The following is a 23,593-nucleotide window of genomic DNA, read 5'->3' on the forward strand; positions in this document are numbered from 1 at the left end:
CACCCCTCATCAGCCAGGCTAGCTTGAATCTGGTGGCATTGCAAGCACAGGACCCACGTCTGGGCATACTCTTTCCACTCAGGCGATAAATGTATAAAAAAAAAAAAACAGATGTTGGACAGAATGCTGAATTAATCAAACATTCAATCCCATTCACAGATCTGAGTTTGGGTCTATGTCTTCTTGCTCTCCTTCCAGTTGAAAAAGGGAACTCAACTACTGTTTGGAGGAGACCAAATCGTATTTATCTTTGTACCTATCTGACCCTATCTGTCCAGGATCTTCAGGGTCCTCAAGAGGTCTGTCACCACTTTCAGAGACTTCCTCCTTACAAGCATAAGCGCTGAGACATCCTGAAAAAACATTAGAGTTGTTTCTCATACCACCATTGGGTCTGGTGATCTAGTAGCCATCAAAATGTATTCCTTTGCTTGACAAAATACTCTTTGAGCATGATCAAGTTCTATCAGCTGTCCCTCTGAGCTCTTGATGATGGATCAAAACAGGTCCCATACATATTGTTGTAGGTCTTGGTCAGTTACTGTGTCCTGCATGCCTTTAATTCTTCTGTTAATCAGGTGGGGCTGGTTTTCCCCATCTTCTACTTCGTCGGTCAGCCATTGATATTGTTGATCTAACTCTTCAACTCTTATATCCATCTTCTCTCTTTGATGTACTTCCTCCACCACTGCCACCTCTTGCTGATTTACTCTTGTTTTAATTTTCTGGATGGTGTGGTCTGGTTTAAATAGATATTTGACAAAATCCTGTTGTAATAACCCATTTCTTTCTTAAATGTTTCCATCATTGAGTAAAAATCCCTGTCATCGATGGTACCCTCCATTTCTCTCTCATGGTCATCGCTTGTTGAGAGATTTTCTTGGGTGCTGGCTCCTGTCTGATCAGCGGTATTTATTGCTTCTAAATGGAGTCTCTCTGTGATGAGGAGGTCTGTAATCAATTGTGTCTTTTGATTCTATGCATGGATTGTTGCCATTGGGCTGGTTGCAAACTTTACTTATGTAGTTGTGGTGATATGTATTTGTGAAACCAGTTTTATTTGATACAGTCATTGGGTTGTAAATGGTGTGGATGTATTATGAGCAGGACTAAACTGAATACACTTTTTGGTTGATCCTATCTTGTAGGTATTCAAATAGAAATCGTTATATAGTGTGTGATTTGATTTCTGTGCCTGGCAGTGAGATCTGTGTACCCCTATGCCTTTAATCCTGAATTTGCTTTACCTTCTCCCTCTATAAGTGCCTGAGCTCTCATTCGGTTCTCTACCGAAGCCTCCACACTACCACTTGCTTAGGGCATGGTCCACCCTGCAACAGTCCGCAATCAGATTTCCACATGTGACTCTTAAAGAAAGATTCCTCTCCAATTATATCAGATAGGGTCCAGCCACCCCATCTGGTAGCGCCATCCATCAGGAGGCTGCTCTGCTTCTCCTATAGAACAGACTGAACAGGCCTGCTAGACTTCCAGCTTACCACCAATTCCCGCAGAGTGATATTGGGAGCAGGAGTGGTGCCTGTCCAGTCTCCATTCGCAGGCATAGATGCCTCTCAATATACACCAATCCTCTGCCTCACCACTACCAAAATCCAGTGCAATCTGCCCATGCTGGTCTTTGTGTGAGCTCAGTGATGTTTTCCTCTGTACGATGGCCATCTTGTTGGGTATGTTTGTAGAAGGCCAGGTGCCCAAAGTTGGGTAATATTCAATGCAGTGATCATAGTTCATAGGGCAATTGATCATTACTCTCCAGATTTCCTAGTGAAATATACTCCTGGTACATTCCAAACCAAAGTCTGCTCATCACATCAATTCTTACTAACATTTACTACGAACACACTCATGTTCAGTGACGTTTGTGGTTGCTGCAGCATAGATATGGAACGCTCTACTCATGCCTCCCCTCAAATTCTGTACTTTCAGGAAAGAGGTGAAATCCTTATTAATTAACTCACATTAGATGTTTCATTCCAAGTGTGCCCCATTACATGCACAGGTCTATGAAACTTTGGAGTATACATGCTTTACAAATACTCCGCTCAGACCAAAAAGATGTTGCTATTAAGTGTAATGTTCACAAATATTTCACAGTTATTGCTGGTCACTATTTGTGAACCTTTGTATAAATGACACAAACAAAAGGTCCTCTTAAGCATTACTGATGCACCCCTAACTCATCATGAACATTAACTTTAATCTAAAGAGGTTATTACAATACATTGGAAGAGTGCAGCCTACTGAGGACAATTCAATTCCATATACATTCTCCCTAACATACCTTTCTTCAGATGGTAGGGACTAGGGAGTGAATACAAACGGTTTCCAACTAGATAATTCTCAAGAGGTTTCACATGAGGTACTCCTCATAGGAAAAGGGCCCTGACATCCAATAGGCAATTGCTCATACAGTTTCTATTTTGTGAATATGAACATAACTGTCAACATTATATTATCAGTCTATAACATGTCATGTCATGTATTCTGATGCCATTAATGTCTAGTGTGTAACCTCTTGTTTGACTGCTTCTGGTTTGTTGTACCCTTGCTTGGTTAAAGTGGTGTATTTTGTTTGGTATTGTGCTTTGTGCATTCAATTACTCTGTCATGTAATTTAAGGATATATGAGATATGAAAAATGTTGAGAAAGCACAATCTGGGCTGGGAGTCTGTCATTTACTGTGGTTGTGATAACTGTGTGATGCATTGGCTTAACAAAACTTGAGGGGCCCCCTGCAAAGTTCATGGAGGAGTCCCCTTTCCGACTTACTCTGGAGCGCTCAGGCCAGTGTACTGCGCTGAAGGGGGCCCCCTGGAGCTCGGGCCACCCGCACTGTGGGGGTGCAGGGGCCTTTGTTACTTGTTACGCCGCTGGTGTGATGTACTATAACTGCTGACTTTTATTCCTCATCCAATGTGCCTCACTCTGAGAGTTAACATTACTTGGGTGAGGTATATTTTCTGTTTCAGAGTGAGTTACTTGAGTGCAGATTGCTGGAGTCCCTGAGCTTTCCTTCTTTTAGAGATCCCAGTGGTCTCTTTAATTCCCTGCTCTGAAGAATCTGTCCTGGCCGGTAGCATTTTTGATTTGTTTAAAAAGTGCTTCTAAAATTAATCATTTCGCTCAATTTTGTAAACAGTGTATTTAAAAAAAATGTATGGGGCTTGAACACTCGCCCCAGAACTCATCTAGAGATGGTTGGGACCAACTCGCTGCACTGCATTTTCCAGTGCTACGTTTAGCTGCTCTTCATGCCCTGTCTATACTTACAATTTAGCAGGTTACCTAAGATTTGATCTTCCCCACTGCTTGGTATGAATCAGAGTGCAATGCCAATTTACAACACTACCATACTGCTATTATTACATCTGCATTTACAGACAAGAGAATAATGGCGAAGTCTCAAAGATTCATGTGCACAGAGTAGACACATTCAATTACTGCCTCTTCTAGTTTTCATGAGACTATAGCATGAATGCACCCTCCTCTGCCGGGGGCGGGTCCGACCGGGCCCAGTTGTGCTCTAGCTGGCGGCAGCACCCGGCGGCCCCACGTTATGAGGTAACAATGCGGGGGACGCGACATCAGGAGCGAGTCCCCTGCTGCCCTTTCATTTTCGGAGCCAGCAGCAGGTGCAGCCCGTGATTGCCGGATCTGCAGCCTCCATCCGCCTGTATGGTCCGACCACAGTGTGTGGATGGGGGCCCGTGGCCACAGCGGACGGGGGGGACAGGTTACACGAACGGGAGAGGATTTTAATTACAGCGCTCACCCCCTACATATTACAAAGCCGCTAACGCCCCCCTGGGAGAGCCAAGATAGACATCAGCTTTTTGTCGAGCATGAAAGCTGGGTGGAGACCTGGGGATTTGTTTTAACACCCCTCCAGCTAATGACACGGGTGGACTGTGGTGCCCAGTACAGGAGCATGGGAGCATTTAGACAATGGATCATGTGTGTGCAGCAGTGTTGAAAGGAGGTGCAAATACTGAAGATGCTCCTCTGTTTGACTGTCTGGCTCCTTTTCCCCTCTTGTTCTTCCTCCCTTGGGTCGACTCCCGGGTTTTCTTTGGACTTGGCCCTCGTAACTTTTGGTCTGGAACTCGTGTGCGCCCCGCCATTTTGGGACCCTCTCCTGTTGTCGCTCTTGCCCTGGACGCATCTTGCCATGTTGATATGGTTTCCATCGATGTCCACGACCCGGGTCCGCCATGTGGTTGATTCGTGTCCTTTCCTTTGGTCCCTTGGATTCCATCCTGCTGACCTTCAGGCATTTCACTTACTCTGGACTGCCTTATCTCTTTCTCCCCCTCAGGTCCCCCTCTCTTCTCTCACCAATCTCAGCCTCCAACTCTTCTCCCCCACATACCACTCTCTACCCCTTTTAATTTTAATGTATTTATTTATTTATTTATTATTTCTTTTTTCACTCTGTAAATATGTGATATATACTTGTCCAAGCCGAATCGCTGGTAAAATGGAATCCTGGGAAAATCTACTATTTGTATATATATATATATATATATACTAGCAGCCCGTCCCGACCTTGTCCGGGAGCAACAGGCTTCCCCGACCCCCGCCTGCTCCAACATTGTCCAGCAGCCCGGGCCCCCGCCCGGCCCGTCCCCCGCCTGCCCCGACCCCCGCCTGCCCCGACCCCCGCCTGTCCGACATGGGTCCCCTTACCTCAGCCGCCGCTCCTCCCGCCTGTCCGCTGCTCGCACCGCCGCTGGCCTGTCCGTTGCTCCTCACGTCACCGCTCCTCCCCCGCGCCATGTCCGCCACTCCCTTACCTCAGCCGCCGCTCCTCCTGCCTGTTCGATGTTCGCACAGCCGCTGGCCTGTCCGCTGCTCCTCACGTGAGCACGCACGTCGCGGCCGGCGCTACTTTGGAGGGACTACTTTTTTTTTTCCTGTAAAATTTTGAAATAACATTTGTTTTTTAAATTTATATAGCCTATAACCATCTACACACCCTGACGATTCCAACGGAGTATCGGGTGTGTGGATTGGTGCTGTGGTTCCTGAGTTTACCCGCCTCAAAGGCTGAAAGTTCTTCCTTTATTATAGTAGTATAGATATATATATGTATATAGAGATAGCTCTAACCACTAGTATATGTAGTAGACCTTTGTACTCACTACCATTCCTATGTGATTCTTAGAGTTTATCTATTTGCATCTCTTCCTTGAGTGACTTTACAACTTGTACATTTGCAATTTTTTCTATTTGTATCTCTTCCCTGTGTGACTTTACAACTTGTATATTTGCAATTTTTTTCCCTGTTTGTATCTTTTATGTAATTCATGTAATCCTAAGTCCTTATGTATCGCAACTGGTTCTTTTGTAAAGCGCTCTGACACCTTCGGGTAATGTTCGCGCTATAGAAAATCGCATTAAATAAATAACTAAATAAACAAATGTTACTGGTTCCAAAATGTGGTTGAAATGTCCGACAAAATATTTTCCAACCACTATCTAATTTTGTGAACAAACCTATGTTCTAATAAAATAAGGATATGCAGTGGTTGCAACATTACCTGCCTAAAGATTATTTATTCAGGAGGTCAACAATTGTGGCTCAATCCAATTAGCTTCAAAGACATGGTGGCAGGCAAGGGGCAGCAAACCATTACTCTTGTGTTTTCTTTAAAAAACGAAAACTTTTTTTTAAAAAGAGCCCGATTCCCTTCAACGGAATTGATGCTGCTTTAAAAAAATGCTACCACTTTTACTAGCTAACTCTCCTGCCACAATTTGCAAAGAGGGGCCTCTTTAGACCCCTTCTACTTTGAAAATCAGTCACTTGTCAATGCTTTACAACTGGAATGTGGTAACAAAGCACTGATACCTAGTGTGCATAAATGCAATTTGGCAGGAATATCTTAAATACATACCTTCCAAATCACCCACCATTCGCTATCCATTTCAAAGTCTATTATACGAGTGGAAAAGCTGTATTGACTCCTAAAATTGGTTTAATACATAGTAAAATAAAAACTTTCCAGCAGCCACAAACCCTCTGGTTTTGTGAATTGGACGGTTTGTGACCTCTAAAAAGTTTAATACCTGTGATCACAGTGTACTAACAACACATTTTATGAACGCCCATTGGCAATGTTGCACAGCTCTCAAATTACCCAGTTTAAGGTGTGAGTCGCTAATCCAGTCCAGAATTTATCTTTGCATTCTGCTGCATGTAGTCCCGTTCTTTGCAACAGAAGTTCGCAGATACCATTATCAGAATATAAAGAAAAAAAATCCTGGACTAGATTGCCTGCTCACGCATTAAACTGTGTTATTTGAGCTGTTTTTATTGTAGGTATATCAGTCTCGTGGTTATGTGTATTTGACATCTTGTAAATTTACCAGCAGAACTATTTAAACAAACCCACACAGCTTTGTACAGATGCAAGGCACTCGAGTCAATTATAAGCCGCCATGTTTGTTTTTCCAAATCGGATGAATATATGGCTGTGTCAAGCCAAGACACTTTCTATCGAGGACATCAAGATGGAAGATGAGGATTCCATCACACTGTGAACATGCTGCACTGATGAACTTGTGCCTCAGGGTATCAATCTTTGAGTGTGGCAGCTTTATCAGATAGTTTGTTCAGCTGCTTCAAAATGTATGTTTCCCTCTGGTGCACACATAAATAGTGGAAATGAGAGATACCTCTGTTGTCATCTTTCTGCCAGCAAACAATTTTGTGACAATAAAAATTATTAAGGTCATGTTAACCTTTCTCGGTTGATTTACAGTAGTGTTCAAAACTAAATACATCTCTTAACTCTTAACATGGCAGCTTTTCCAGCCACAGCTTTATATTGTGTGGTTTTGAACCGAATAACACCAGCAAACACTTGATTTGAACACGCTCAAGGACAAATCCAAACAGAATTTAGTGCCTCAAAATGCATACCAATTTGTTATTAAAATTGTATGGAACACTGAAAATCTGTTTTGCTTTCAGATTATAGATGAAGAGGAAACACAGTTCTTGAGTAACTGCCCTGTTGCCGTCACTGAGAGCACACCAAGGCGGCGAACACGGATTCAAGTGTTTTGGACGGCTCCCGCTGCAGGGAGCGGTTGTGTTATTCTGAAGTAAGTTTTTTGAATGTCACTTCTGTCCATAACTTGTCACCTTCGATTTTTTGCAGCTATTTGAATTAAGATATTATGAGCAGACATAAACGGCATATTAAACCTTGCAATTCAGAATAAAGTATACGAGCTGTTTAGCAATTATTGCACAGTCACAATTTGCATAAAATAGCACAGGTAAAACTTGGAAATAAAAATAAATGTTTGTCATGCAGGAAAATGTATAATTGGGTTTTGTTAGATTACTATATGGTCAAAATGATTCTTTATAATGGCTAGAGTCAAGATTATCAGTTGGAATGTATGTGGGCTTAATACACCCGGCAAAAGGCGATTGGTGGCGGAAGAACTTATAGGATTTAAGCCGCAAATAGTGGGATTGGCTGAAGCCCACCTCGCATATAAGGATAGGAAGTTATATAAACAATTAGGTTATGATTTGGTCATTTGTACCTCACAGACAGTATCTCTAAGGGGTGTTGCGCTTTTTAAGGATAAATATTCAAAAATGTCTGTACTTAGAACACTTGCAGATAATCGGGGGAGATGGGCAATTGCGCAGCTCTTGATCTCGGGAAAAATTATTACAGTTTGTATGCTATATAGACCTAATGTCGATTGCTCGGAGGTTATTGCTTATTTGAATTCAAAAATTTTAGATTGGGAGGAGGACCTTGTTGTAATGGGCGACTTTAACTTTATTATGGATTGAAAAATTGACACTACTAATTCACGCGCAAGGGCCAGAATGGTCCATGTAAAGGCCACTATACTTGATTTAATGCATATTCATCAAATAGACGATGCCTAGCGAACGTTATATTCTTTGATACCGGGGTTTACATTCTATTCCCATCCCCATAAACAATATTCCAGGATTGATATGATCTTCATGAGTTATGGGTTGTTGGTCGATGCAAAAAATGATCGTTTGTCCAAGATAACCTCTGACCACAATCCTATTATGATTGATATATCTCTTGTAGGGTCCAGATCACAACAAGCGAAGGAGTTCATTTCCAAGACATTTGTTAAGTAACCCGGATTATGTTGCCCATATGAATAAGGTCTTAGAGGAATTCATTTTGTTTAATTTACATACTTCATCTATGCCTATGGTATGGGACTGTTTAAAAGCTGGTGTTAGAGGGGAAACTCTTTAGTATATAGTAAAACAGAATAGACAAAATAATAACCAACTGGCTAATGAACATAAGCAATATATCCAACTAGAGCAACAGCATGCCTCTGCATTAGCGGCTAAAGACAGTGGTGAGCAAGAGATTTATGCCCAGATCATTGAGATCAAAGCTAAACTTCAGAGAAGACTGAAAGATAAAGTGGCTAATAACTTCCTTAAATATAGAATAAAACAATACGAATATGGAGAAAGGGTGGGAAGAGTATTGGCGTACCAACTTGCAGATCAGCGTGCAAATTCTCATATTAAGTCTATTAAGGGAGGGGGTTTTAATATCTACACAAAATCAGAAGATATAGCCGAGGAATTTAGGAAATTCTATGGTACTTTATACCAGGAAACAAGACTATATAAACAACAAGCTGTAGGGCGATATTTACAAGACAGTGCTCTTCCTACTTTGAATATATCCCAATCGCAGAGCTTAGAGACAGCGGTTGATCTGGAAGAGCTGAATCTGGCTTTACGGGCTCTTCCTAGTGGTAAGGCGGCTGGAGAGGACACCATACCACTAGAAATACCTTCAACTCTGCCCCAAGCTCGTCCTGGTCGCCTTTTGGCTTGCAGCCATTTTGTTGTTGTTGTTGTGACCCCCAGCGCGTCTCTCCGCCACCCTCTCCGCCTCCCAGCTGATCCTCCCTTGCCCCTCCCCCTCCCACTATCCACATATGACAGATGCTTCTTCGTGCAGCGTTCACGCTCAGTGGTCGCGCCCCATGCGCGCGGAAGGTGCGCCAAAGGTAAGCCCTTCTACGCCCGTCCGCGCCCGGACCGCGCCCAGCGCCAGAGCCCCTGATCCTCGCTATACCCACCCCACTCGCTTATCGTATGACGCCGCTACTCTCCTCGCCATTAACCCCGGACGCTCCCCATTATGCTGCGTAGCTACCCCAGGACACACCCACGGTCCATTCGCCTGCCACTCCTGCAAATTCGCCTGCACCAGGATTCACAGCAAATCCACTACCTCCAAACACATCCCCAATCCCAACCACCTGAAATGTATCTTGCTGAACACCCGCTCGGTCCACAGACACGCCACTGAACTCTGGGACCTACTCGACACTGCATCACGGGACGTCGCCTTCCTTACAGAAACCTGGATGAACGCTTCATCAGCGCCCGACATCGCCATAGCCATCCTGGACGCTTACAAGATCATCCGAAAAGACCGCACCAACCAAACGGGAGGAGGCATCGCCATCGTCCATAAGAACACCATCCGAATCACGAACAGCTCCATCGATAACCTTGTGACCGCCGAACACCTTCATTTCCAGATCCACACCGACCCCAGGACCACACTCCGAGGCACCCTCATCTACAGACCACCAGGAACCCGCACACAATTCAACGAAGACATCACCGACTTCATCAGCCCACATGCCCTTACCTCCGAGAACTACATCCTACTGGGAGACCTCAACTTCCACCTGGAAAAGAAAAATGACAGCAACACCACCACCCTCCTGGACAACCTGGCCAATCTCGGTCTCAAACATCTTGTTGACACCCCCACCCACCTTGCCGGACACACGCTCGACCCTACCTTCACCTCCAGCAAACACATCTCCTTCGATCACACCACAGCTCTCCACTGGACGGACCACAGTTGCGTTCACTTCAGCTACAACAAGACCATGACCCACAACCCTCCACAACCTATTCCTCGAAGAAACTGGAACAAAATCACCACTGACCAACTCTTCACATCGCTAAACCAAAACCCTCCTGTCATATCATCGGACCCAAACCAAGCTGCCATCAAACTCACACAATGGATCAACCACAGCGCTGACGTATTACCACCCTTGAAAAACCATCAGATCAAACAAGGTAGCAAAAAGGCCCGCTGGTTCAACAATGACCTTAAGAAATCCAAGAAGTTATGTCGTACCCTCGAGAAAACCTGGAGAAAAAACCCAACCTCTAACAACCTGACCACCTTCAAGGACGCCACCCGCAAACACCACCAATTGATCCGATCCACCAAGAAATCAGCACTCAAGGATCGACTCGACAACAACGCCCACAACAGCAAGGAACTATTCAACATCGTCAAAGAATTCACCAACCCCACCGCCGGCACTAACGACATCACTCCCTCCCAAGACCTCTGCGACTCTTTATCCTCTTTCTTCCACAATAAAATCGCCGACATACATAACAGCTTTGAAAACCAGTCCGATGAACAGCCCACTCCACCCACCTCCGAACCAAAACAGCACTCTTACAACCTTTTCGCCTGGAACCCAATCACCACTGAAGACACCATCCGCCTGATGAACTCAATCCACTCAGGATCGCCAACCGACCCATGTCCCCACCACATCTTCAACAAAGCAGACTCCATCATCGCACCCCATCTCCACGATGTCATCAACTGTTCCTTCAACTCCGCTACCTTCCCGGAAAGCTGGAAACATGCTGAGCTCAGCGCCCTTCTGAAGAAACCCACAGCAGACCCCTCCGAACTCAAGAACTACCGCCCCATCTCACTCCTCCCATTCCCTGCCAAAGTCATTGATAAAGCCGTCAATAGTCAGCTCGCCGCCTTCCTTGAATCCAACAATTCCCTCGACCCTTCACAGTCCGGCTTCCGAGCCAAACACAGCACCGAAACTGCCCTCATCGCAGCTACAGACGACATCCGAACGCTACTGGACAACAGAGAAACAGTTGCCCTCATCCTACTCGACCTCTCCGCGGCCTTCGACACAGTATGTCATAGCACACTCATACAACGCCTCAACAACATCGGAATACAAGGAAAAGCTTTGGACTGGATCATCTCGTTCCTCGCCGGTAGAACCCAGAGAGTCCGCTTCCCCCCATTCAAATCAGAGGCCACCGAAGTCATCTGTGGTGTACCACAAGGATCTTCACTCAGCCCCACCCTCTTCAACGTATGCATGAGTCCCCTCGCATCCATCGTGCGCCATCACAACCTCAACATCATCTCCTACGCAGATGACACCCAGCTGATCCTTTCCCTTACCAAAGACCCAAACACCGCCAAAACCAATCTACACAAAGGAATGAAAGAAGTAGCCGAATGGATGAAGAGCAGCCGTTTAAAACTTAACTCGGACAAAACGGAAGTCCTCATCTTAGGATCATCCCCCTCTGCCTGGGACGACTCATGGTGGCCACCGGCCCTAGGCACAGCACCCATACCTACAGATCACGCACGTAACCTGGGCTTCATCCTAGACTCCTCCCTCTCGATGACCAGACAAGTCAACGCCGTCTCATCTTCATGCTTCAACATCCTACGCACTCTCAAAAAAAATCTTCCGCTGGATCCCCACCGAAACAAGAAAGACAGTCACCCATGCACTGGTCACCAGCCGACTGGATTATGGAAATACCCTTTACGCCGGGACCACAGCCAAACTACAGAAAAAACTCCAACGCATCCAAAACGCCTAAGCCAGACTCATACTGGACATTCCCGTCATGCTCACATTTCCGGTCACCTGAAGGATCTCCACTGGCTCCACGTCAACAAGAGAATAACGTTCCGTCCTCACCCACGCACACAAGGCCCTCTACGACCTAGGACCCAAATGCCTCAACACACGACTGTCCTTCTACACACCCACCCGCCAACTACGATCATCCAATCAAGCCCTCGCCGCAATTCCGCGCATCAACAGATCCACCATGGGAGGAAGATCCTTCTACTACTTAGCAGCCAAAACCTGGAATTCTCTCCCTACTCACCTCCGACTTACACAGAACCAACTCTCTGGGTCAGTAGTGCGCTATACAAATTCCTTACTTGAACTTGAACTTGAATTTTATAAAATCTTTAAGGTAGTGTTGTCACCGGTTCTCCTTGTGCTGTTTAACGTCATATTGGAGGGAGGAGATGTTCACCCCCTCCTGGAGCAAAACTAACATTGTGGTTTTTCTCAAAAAGGGTAAACCGGTGGGGGAGTTAGGGTCCTACAGACCTATTTCATTTATTAATGCTGATGCAAAAATATTTTTGAAACCTCTCGCTTCGCGTCTAGCTCCAAGTATGTACCTGTTGGTCTCAGAAGAGCAACATGGCTTCGTCCCAGGCAGGGATACGGTGGCGCATATGAATACAGCCTATGCTGCTTTTGATGTGGCAGGTCAAAAAGGGGAGCGCATTGGGATGGTAATGCTGGGCACCGAGAAGGCCTTCGACCAAGTCGCTTGGGGCTTTTTATGGAGTATATAACAAAAGGAGGGGAAGTGGATCAGATCAAGATCCAAGGGCTCAGATTACCATTCGTGAAAGTTTCAGAATGGAAGGTCCAGCCACAGTCAGAGCCCAAAAGGACAATGTCGAGCAAAGATAGACTATGCTGTTCCTACAGATCAGAAGTAAAGGGAAGTAAGATGAGGTAAAGGTATGGTCACAAGGAGGGTAAGGGTAGTGCTCTGTGGAGGACTACTCTGGGTATCCACTATGTTGGTAATAATGGCCTCACACACCCTTGCGAGTGTCATGCTTCATCATTGGCGTTTGCTCCTCGTTGGGCAGGCGGTGCAATGCCCAACGGGCTCACCTCTGGGAGGGGCTCTTTAGCGGAGATCTTTTTACCAACTGCCTAACGGTGAAGTGTGGGTGAGGGGCCAGAAAGGGAGGGATAGTGTAATACGTGAGTTAAAATGTGGCACAAGGTACCGGAGATCAATTTATTCTGGTGGTCCCTTGCCACATGTAAAAACAGTGGGTAGCCTATGATTGCTGGAACTTATGATTCCTTATCACAATCTAGGACTACAAAATATTTCGTGAGGTCAAATATTTCGTGAGGTCAACATGTTTCTCGCCTATGCACACTGGCTGCGATTCTTCAGGACCTAGCAGTTACATCTATCTCTAGTATAACGTGACCTAGACTAGTGTCAGTTTAAAATAGTTGTACTACCTGTATGGGACAGCTCTTGCCTAAGGAGACAAAAGAGATCATTACCATGATTTAGTTACAACAACCCTTTTAGTGACCGTGAACACGCAGTGCTGTGCAAGGTGCAGTGACACAAATGTGGTGACATACCAGTTTAACAATAGTGACCAGTATGTGTTAAATTATATCACAATGCTACATTACACTGCACTACTAGGTTAAAACCAAAGGTAAAGATTTAAAAAACAGCAGCAATTACTTAGAACTCTTATATCAAAAACCTATAGCAAGGGTAAAGAGTTTACTCACCTAAGGTCAAGGTGTCTAGGTGTCAACAGTACCCGGTAGGTTTTACATCAAGGGAAAAGAACCATAGGGGTTTAAGGCTGAAGGGGGTTAAACACAGAAGCAATCTGTGTGAATCACATTCATTATCTCTTTTCAAACAAACCCCTAGTAGTGTTGGGAGGGAATAGATACAGCACAGTGGTATGTGTTTATTAATATCAAAACATTTATTTGCTGTAGGATGTTGTTTCCTTTGATATCCCATAGACTGATATTGGGTTAAGTTTAAACAATTGTGTGCTATACTCTGTTGAGTGGTATAGTGCAACTTATATCTAAGGTTTATGTAGGGAGTGAGCCTAAACTGTTGTAATCATATCTGCACAGTGTCTATTCAGAGGGGTGCATTATAATATCCCTTCTCTCCACCAATTATAAAATGGTATTATTCCAGTGTCCCCTTAGTTTATGGAGCAGATTAGTCTCTCCTATTGATGCCCGTTTTGTGAGTGGTATTCGCGCTCAACTGGGGCCAAAAACGGGTCATTTGCAGAGAGAGAAAAATGTTAGTTGTCATGTAGCGCACTGCTGCACCGAGCGTCCCTTCACCACTGGTCAGGCAGATCACCGGGTGCACACTAATATGCCGATCTCGCTCAGGCAGCGCATAATTATTACACTTGATGTTAGAGCGCAGGGAGTCGCTGTCGTTGTGAAAAGTGCTCTTATCTTTGTTTAGTCAGATGGTTTTCCCGGTGCCCTTTAACATGCCGGTCTGTTTTAAATCGCGGTTGCTGGGTCGCAATCAGGCAGCGTTTACTTACGCGCGGTGCAGGACAATCAAATCTAATAAAGTGCAGGGAGTCTCTGCCCGGTCTAGGTGTCTCAGCATCGGAGATCTAAATTCATATGCGCTCAATAGTTATACTGCGGTATAAACTATCGCATCTCAATGCGCGTGATGCGATATAAAAACTGGGGTTTGCACTTACTTCAAAAAGCCTTGGTAAACACACGATTTGCCTACCCATCTCTACCGGGGTCCGGATAGTACCGAGACCCCGAGTAGGAGTCTAGATAAGTGATTTGTTTGGGGCGTGATCGAGGCAGTCTCTCCCTTCAGGTCATGTGACACCCAGTGTTTACATGGGGGCCATCTTGGAAGGGACACTTCCTTATCGAAGCTGGTACAATGTAGGATGGAGGAGTTGGTAAAAATTATTATATATAGAGGAGTAGGAAGTATATTCCGTAGTCTAGGAATAATGTTTACAATGTGAGTCTCGTGAATAATCCCATATATTCCAAGTAAGACTCAACCATACGGAAAATATCCTAACGGTGTATTATAAAAAGGACGGGTCATGTCCTGATATAACCGATGCAGTATTGGAGTGATAGAATTATCATTGAGTAAATTCTGAATTAGAAATATAATCTCAATTCATGGGATCTAATTACAGGATGTGTCATCAATATTCAATTTGTTCCAAGCCATACTCAACCATAAGGGAATTTATCATGATTGGTTAAGCTGGTGTCATAGTGTACTCCAAGGTATGTTATGTTATGTTATGTTATGTTAATAACATTTATTAGGCGCAACAGCTGCCCCAGCAAAGGGGGGTCCTGGCGCCAGATAATGTACACAACACAACAGATCAGAGCTGAAAAGAGGGGAAATCAGATAACAGGGGAAAACAAGTGGGTTTTGATGGCCCGTCTAAAAAGAGTCAGACTATTAAGGGCACGAATGTGCACAGGAAGAGAGTTCCACAGATCAGCCGCCAGAACACGGAAGGAACGTCCTCCCATCCTGCTCAGCCTGAACCTAGGCTTACTCACCAGATGGAGAAGGTTCAGCCTCAACGCTCTTGGATGGTGGCTTGTAAACAGGAGTAGACTGTTCCGGTCTGTTGGCTTCCGATACAATTTTACCCCCCTCTAATCTGATAGTCAGGTCCAGGAATGCTATCTGGGAATTAGAGGCAGTGATAGTGAAGTTGAGGTAGTTGTTAAGGGTATTCAACCAGTTGAAGAATTCTATATAAAGATCTTCAGTTCCTTTCCAGAGAATGAGGATATCATCGATGAACCTCCTCCACAGTTGGATGTTAGAATGGTACGGGTTCATTGGTCCATTGATGTGCTTCTCCTCAAAATCAGCCATGTAAAGGCAGGCCACCGAGGGGGCAAAAGTACTGCCCATAGAGGTACCTTGGGTCTGATGATAATGTTGTCCTTTGAACTTTGTATCGGAAGCCAACAGACCGGAACAGTCTACTCCTGTTTACAAGCCACCATCCAAGAGCGTTGAGGCTGAACCTTCCCTTTGGACAATTCCTGCGGGTGAGGCGCAATTGTACCCTCCTCACAGATTATAAAAATGAGTCCAAAATTCTATCTCGCAATCTGAGAGAGAGAGGTTACCCTCCTAGGGAGATCTACAAAGCAAGAAAACGGGCACAGAATAATCATAGAGAGACCCTCTTGGAATATAACACCCCTAGACAACAAGACAAAGATCTTTTGACTTGTGTAACAACTTTCTCCCCAGCCTCTACTGAAATTAAGAAAATAATAAAGAGACATTGGCAGATTCTTAACACAGGAGACCTCAACCTTACGATACCGAGGTTCGCCTTTAAAAGGTCTAGAAATGTCAAAGACATCTTAGTGCACACTAGGCCAAAACAAGTGGAAACCCACAGGCAGAACACACTCTGGCAACTACCAACAGTAAAGGGACATTACCCCTGCGGTTCATGCAGTGTATGCCCCTTTACGAGTATCACTAAGTCTATCCAACTCACTGAGACATTCCGGTGGGAACTGCGAAGCCACACCAATTGCAATACATCAAATTGCATCTGCTTACTCAGATGCCCTTGTGATCTTCAATACGTGGGCATGACCACCCGCCCTATCAAGATCCGCATTTCGGAACACAGAAGCAATTTCCGTTGCAAAAAAACAAACACAAAAATGTGCAGGCACTTTTTAGACCTAAACCACACTGCGGACTCACTGAGATGGCTCATTCTTGACACACCGAGTAACAAATCAAAACAGAACCTCTTTCAGAAAGAACAGAGGTGGACACACAGGCTGTCCTCAGACAGGTGGGGACTCAATGAAGACATACCTTGGAGTACACTATGACACCAGCTTAACCAATCACGATAAATTCCCTTATGGTTGAGTATGGCTTGGAACAAATTGAATATTGATGACACATCCTGTAATTAGATCCCATGAATTGAGATTATATTTCTAATTCAGAATTTACTCAATGATAATTCTATCACTCCAACACTGCATCGGTTATATCAGGACATGACCCGTCCTTTTTATAATACACCGTTAGGATATTTTCCTTATGGTTGAGTCTGACTTGGAATATATGGAATTATTCACGAGACTCACATTGTAAACATTATTCCTAGACTACGGAATATACTTCCTACTCCTCTATATATAATAATTTTTACCAACTCCTCCATCCTACATTGTACCAGCTTCGATAAGGAAGTGTCCCTTCCAAGATGGCCCCCATGTAAACACTGGGTGTCACATGACCTGCAGGGAGAGACTGCCTCGATCACACCCCAAACAAATCACTTATCTAGACTCCTACTCGGGGTCTCGGTACTATCCGGACCCCGGTAGAGATGGGTAGGCAAATCGTGTGTTTACCAAGGCTTTTTGAAGTAAGTGCAACCCCCAGTTTTTATATCGCATCACGCGCATTGAGATGCGATAGTTTATACCGCAGTATAACTATTAAGCGCGTATGAATTTAGATCTCCGATGCTGAGACACCTAGACCGGGCAGAGACTCCCTGCACTTTATTAGATTTGATTGTCCTGCACCGCGCGTAAGTAAACGCTGCCTGATTGCGACCCAGCAACCGCGATTTAAAACAGACCGGCATGTTAAAGGGCACCGGGAAACCCATCTGACTAAACAAAGATAAGAGCACTTTTCACAACGACAGCGACTCCCTGCGCTCTAACATCAAGTGTAATAATTAAGCGCTGCCTGAGCGAGATCAGCATATTAGTGTGCACCCGATGATCTGCCTGACTAGTGGTGAAGGGACGCTCGGTGCAGCAGTGCGCTACATGACAACTAACATTTTTCTCTCTCTGCAAATGACCCGTTTTTGGCCCCAGTTGAGCGCGAATACCACTCACAAAATGGGCATCAATAGGAGAGACTAATCTGCTCCATAAACTAAGGGGACACTGGAATAATACCATTTTATAATTGGTGGAGAGAAGGGATATTATAATGCACCCCTCTGAATAGACACTGTGCAGATATGATTACAACAGTTTAGGCTCACTCCCTACATAAACCTTAGATATAAGTTGCACTATACCACTCAACAGAGTATAGCACACAATTGTTTAAACTTAACCCAATATCAGTCTATGGGATATCAAAGGAAACAACATCCTACAGCAAATAAATGTTTTGATATTAAAAAACACATACCACTGTGCTGTATCTATTCCCTCCCAACACTACTAGGGGTTTGTTTGAAAAGAGATAATGAATGTGATTCACACAGATTGCTTCTGTGTTTAACCCCCTTCAGCCTTAAACCCCTATGGTTCTTTTCCCTTGATGTAAAACCTACCGGGTACTGTTGACACCTAGACACCTTGACTTTAGGTGAGTAAACTCTTTACCCTTGCTATAGGTTTTTGATATAAGAGTTCTAAGTAATTGCTGCTGTTTTTTAAATCTTTACCTTTGGTTTTAACCTAGTAGTGCAGTGTAATGTAGCATTGTGATATAATTTAACACATACTGGTCACTATTGTTAAACTGGTATGTCACCACATTTGTGTCACTGCACCTTGCACAGCACTGCGTGTTCACGGTCACTAAAAGGGTTGTTGTAACTAAATCATGGTAATGATCTCTTTTGTCTCCTTAGGCAAGAGCTGTCCCATACAGGTAGTACAACTATTTTAAACTGACACTAGTCTAGGTCACGTTATACTAGAGATAGATGTAACTGCTAGGTCCTGAAGAATCGCAGCCAGTGTGCATAGGCGAGAAACATGTTGACCTCACAAAATATTTGACCTCACGAAATATTTTGTAGTCCTCGATTGTGATAAGGAATCATAAGTTCCAGCAATCATAGGCTACCCACTGTTTTTACATGTGGCAAGGGACCACCAGAATAAATTGATCTCCGGTACCTTGTGCCACATTTTAACTCACGTATTACACTATCCCTCCCTTTCTGGCCCCTCACCCACACTTCACCGTTAGGCAGTTGGTAAAAAGATCTCCGCTAAAGAGCCCCTCCCAGAGGTGAGCCCGTTGGGCATTGCACCGCCTGCCCAACGAGGAGCAAACGCCAATGATGAAGCATGACACTCGCAAGGGTGTGTGAGGCCATTATTACCAGCATAGTGGATACCCAGAGTAGTCCTCCACAGAGCACTACCCTTACCCTCCTTGTGGCCATACCTTTACCTCATCTTACTTCCCTTTACTTCTGATCTGTAGGAACAGCATAGTCTATCTTTGCTCAGCTTTTTATGGAGTACCATGCAATCACTAGGCCTTGGTCGGAGGTTTATCTCGGCGTTCCAGCGACTTTATCGCAGCCCGACTGCAGTTATTAAGTTGAATGGATGTACATCTGGGGTGGTCAACATTCAGCGGGGCACCCGTCAGGGTTGCCCACTCTCCCCATTATTATTTGCCCTTGATATCGAGCCTTATATTAGGCACCTCCTTTATAATGACTCTATCTCTCCTGTCTGTTATAATGGTATAACTTTAAAAATGACGGCTTATGCAGACGATATTGCAGTATTTACCTCTGGACCTGAAGCTGCGATCATCGCGATTACACAAGAGGCGCAATATTTTGGTTCCCTCTCTGGATATAAGCTCAATCTCGACAAAACACAAACTATTCTTAACTATGTTCCTGCATCTCCTGTATCATAGCTTGGTGTTACTACTACCTTGGTATTTGTCTTAGTGGATGTATAAATGATTATATGTCATTGAACTATGAACGTCTACTAAAACAAATTACCATAGAGTTGCGTAGATGGCATAGGTTGGCTTTGACTATTATTGGGAGATGCAATATAGTAAAAATGAATATTTTGCCTAAATTTCTTTATTTGTTTCGCTCTATTTCTTTCCGGGTTCCAAATTCTTTTTTAAGTGACTTGACTCTGTGATTGGTAGTTTTATATGGGGTTATCGTAAAGCTAGGAGAGCACTTAGATATATTAAGTTGACTTATGAGCAAGGTGGTTTTCAGCTCCCTGATTTTAAAACTTATTTTTGGGCTGCCTTCCTCAACCGCATCCAGAGTGTACTTTTTGGACCTACGGTGGGTACAATTTGGTTGGCGTATCAGCTTACATTTTGTCCTAACAGTGGGTTCCTTCCTTACTACATGTCGGACCCAAAATACTTTAAGAGAGTTTGTTTCAAGGTAGTCAAGCATGTTCATAACATATGGCAAGATATTTGTAAAACTTACTTCCTGCCTGACCTACATGAATATACTTATTTATGGGCTGATCCTAGGTTTCCGGGAATATTCTCAGATGCTGTCTGTAGAAAATGGCAACAGGCTGGAATAATACGACTGGGGCAGATCTACGATGAAGGGGGTTTTAGGTCATTTGCTTCTTTAAAAAATGAGTTTGGGGTATCACAGAATTAATTTTTTTAATATTTGCAAATCAGAAAATATTTCCTACAAGGGAAGGGATTGTTTGCTCTTCCCCATTCCTCTGCCGTACTCCGGGCTATTTTTCTCACCCCTGGTCGGCGTCAGATCGGTAAAGCCTATCAGTGTTTCATGCAAGAAACATTGGATGATGGCATGATAAGGGTAGCCAAGATTAACCATATGTTCGGAACTGGAATTAATATGGAAGAATTTCATGACTCCCTGCCTACAATCAATTCTGCTGTCTCTTCAATCAATCTGAACCTTCATCAGCATCGTATTATGTTTATGCTGTATTATACTCCGCAGTTAATTTCAAAATGGGCAAATTCCCAGGGTTCTCCAAAATCATTCTGTCCGAAGTGTAAGTTGTACTCTGCTGATCTTAGAGATATGTTTATTTTATGCCCATGTCTAAACACATTCTGGTTTGAGATTGACTCGGTGCTGAGTAGGTTATCAGGTACACTAATTCAGATAACGGAAAGAGAAATAATTTTGGGCTCGGTTAGCGAGTCAGGTAGGATATCTAAATCGTTGGTTTCAATTATTATTATTGCGGCAAGGCTCTGCATTGCCAGGGCCTGGATTGGCGCAGCAAGTCCTAAAATCAGTGACTTCTGGTCGTTACTTAGGGGAGTTTTTGAAATGGAACTGGCGTTAGCAAAAGCACGGGGCCTACGTTCAAGGGTTAAATTTGGGAAGGTGTGATCTAGTCTGTAATGGGATTAATTGTTGCTGCTCGCTCTAAACCTTTTGTAATATTTCCTACACTTTGGGGGTGTTAATTTATGATTGGTCTCATGTATTATTTTAAGTAATTTGTATGATTTCTTCCCTTGATATCCTAACTGGCCTTGATTCAGAATACTACCTATTTAAATGCTATATTCGAGATATGTGAATATTTTTGATTAAGTATTTTGAGCGCCATTTTGGAGTGGGGAGAAGGTCTTTCCTCACTGAGCGCCATCTTGGTGAGGGAGAGCCACTCGCCCTGCCAGGACCCACGTGATACCCCCGCCGGCCATTTAGATGGCCGCTAGACAAGTGCGCAGCGACGGTGCGCAGCGGGGGCGCCGTAGGGGCGCCGGAGGTACGCCAGAGGTAAGCCCGTTTGCGCCCGTTCGCGCAACGGACGCGCATAGGGCCGCCACCGCTGGCCCCTCTGGCTCACTTCGTATAGCCTACTCTCGGGCTGAGCTAATCAGACTCAGACCCCGTCAGTACCCGGTTCGGCAACCAACTACTAGGCGAATTACCTGTGGGCTGCTTAACGTCAGATCCCTCTGCAAGCACTACACGGAAATTGCCTTCCTCATCGAATCAGAAAATCTCGATGTCCTTTTTCTCACAGAAACGTGGACTCGGGAGGACTGTGAGGTTGAGCTGGGCCTAGCCTGCCCCTCAGGATACAAAATTAGTCAGACCCCGCGCCCACTCAATCGAGGAGGGGGAATCGGGTTCATTTATAGAGACTCGCTGACCCTTTCCCAGCTAAAGATTCGAGAAGTACCGGGATTTGAGCTGATGGGCTTCACAGTCAAACAGCAGGAGGTGATACTTTGCTCGGGTGTCCTATGTTATCGTCCTCCGGGACCGGCACCTTCCATATCGCTCCTCATCGACCTGATCTACGAACTCTCTAGCTCCCACTCCAAGTTACTGATTCTTGGTGATTTTAACCTGTGGGCAGGTGGTTCACTGGACAATGCATTTTTTTGCCTTAGTCAAGCCTGCACGGATATCAATCTGGAACAGTTGGTGAACGCCACTACGCATCGGAAGGGTCATATTCTGGACTTAGTATTTGCGGATCCACAATGGGTATCATTAGATGATATTAAGTGCCAGTTCTGGACAGATCACTTTCTGATTAGGTTCTCTTTTTGTCCAGAGGACCATATCTCGCGAAAGGCTGGATTACCCTAAGCCAAGCTAGAGAGACCTTGGTCCCGAATTCACAAAACCTCTCCACTGCCGAACATCTTAGGCAAGGACTTTAAGCTTGGCAACACAGCTGAAGAAAGCTATACTCTCTTCTGCCAATCCATATCGAGCTCGCTGGATAAGTTGGCACCCCTCCGGAAGTCACGAGGGAGGGTGAATCGAGCTAGCCCTTGGTACACGAGCGAACTACGCCAGCTCAAACTTGACTCTAAACGCGCAGAAAGGGCGTGGAGGAAACAGTATTCAGATTCAGAGAAAATTGTATTCAGGACCGCTATACAAAAATACAAGGTTCAGATCAAGATGGCTAAAGCGACCTATCTTGAATCTACCTTGAATCATGCCCCTAACAAGGCACAGGCCCTCTTTAAAATTGTCAGGGACCTCGCCCACCCTACGTGTGTGGCCAGCGCCGTTCCCGCATCGCAAGTTCTTTGTGACTCACTTGCTGATGCTTTTGAGGAGAAAATCCGTAAAATCCTGGAGGGTCTGCAGGACCCAGTTAATTCCATCACTGGTTTGGGAGCTCCGGAGGAGATGGCCAGTCGACCCCTGCAGAGGGATTCTCACCTCTGTTTGGAAGCTCCGGCCATGCCTTCCAGTCGACCCCGACCAGAGAACCAGGCCTTCAGTCTGGGAGCTCCGGCGACTGAGGCCAGTCGACCCCAGCTGAGTAGCTTTTCCCCTCCCGCCTTGGATCCGGCCCTCAGCTTGGGAGCTCCGGCGCTTGAGGCCAGTCGACCCCAGCTGTGTAGCTTTTCCCCTCCCACCTTGGATCCGGCCCTCAGTCTGGGAGCTCCGGCGATTGAGGCCAGTCGACCCCAGCTGAGTAGCTTTTCCCTTTCCGCCTTGGATCCGGCCTTCAGCTTGGGAGCTCCGGCGATTGAGGCCAGTCGACCCCAGCTGAGTAGCTTTCCTCTTCCCTCCTTGGAGGAGTTTGGCAGCCTAGCCCTTATGATCTCATCCGGCTCGCCTCTTGACCCTCTCCCTCCAAAACTCTGGAAGGTGTTTCAGGAGGATCTTTTCCAGCCCTTGCATTCCATCTGCTGCCAGTCGTTTGAAACAGGGACGGTACCGGGCTGCTGGAAGAAGGCAGTAGTATCTCCACTCTTAAAAAAACCTACGCTTGACCCCGCTTGCCTCTCCAACTACCGGCCAATCTCCCTGCTTCCTTTTCCAATCAAAATCATGGAAAAATTGGTTACCCGCACTCTATCCGGCTTCTTAGAAGGGAACACCTGGCTGGACGAGACGCAATTCGGTTTTCGCCCAGCTCATGGGACGGAATCCGCGTTGGTGACCGTGTTAGACAATCTGCGGGCGCGTGTCGACAGTGGTCGAGCAGCCTTTTTGGTGCTGCTCGACATGTCGGCCGCGTTCGACACGGTCAGCCATCCCACCTTGA

General features: G+C 45.2%; 1 protein-coding gene across 2 annotated transcripts in view; it reads left to right on the forward strand.

Annotated features, from left to right (window-relative positions):
• SPON1 (spondin 1) overlaps window positions 1-23,593 on the forward strand; it is a 1,234,287-nt gene that overhangs the window by 275,182 nt on the left and 935,512 nt on the right. For both annotated transcript variants that reach the window (XM_086955876.1, XM_086955877.1), the window contains exon 3: window positions 6,999-7,132. In XM_086955876.1, the coding sequence (XP_086812002.1) occupies window positions 6,999-7,132 (134 nt within the window). The remainder of the gene's footprint in view (window positions 1-6,998; window positions 7,133-23,593) is intronic.

Source organism: Lissotriton vulgaris, chromosome 2_1 (assembly GCF_964263255.1).
Source record: "Lissotriton vulgaris chromosome 2_1, aLisVul1.2, whole genome shotgun sequence".
NCBI lineage: Eukaryota > Metazoa > Chordata > Amphibia > Caudata > Salamandridae > Lissotriton > Lissotriton vulgaris.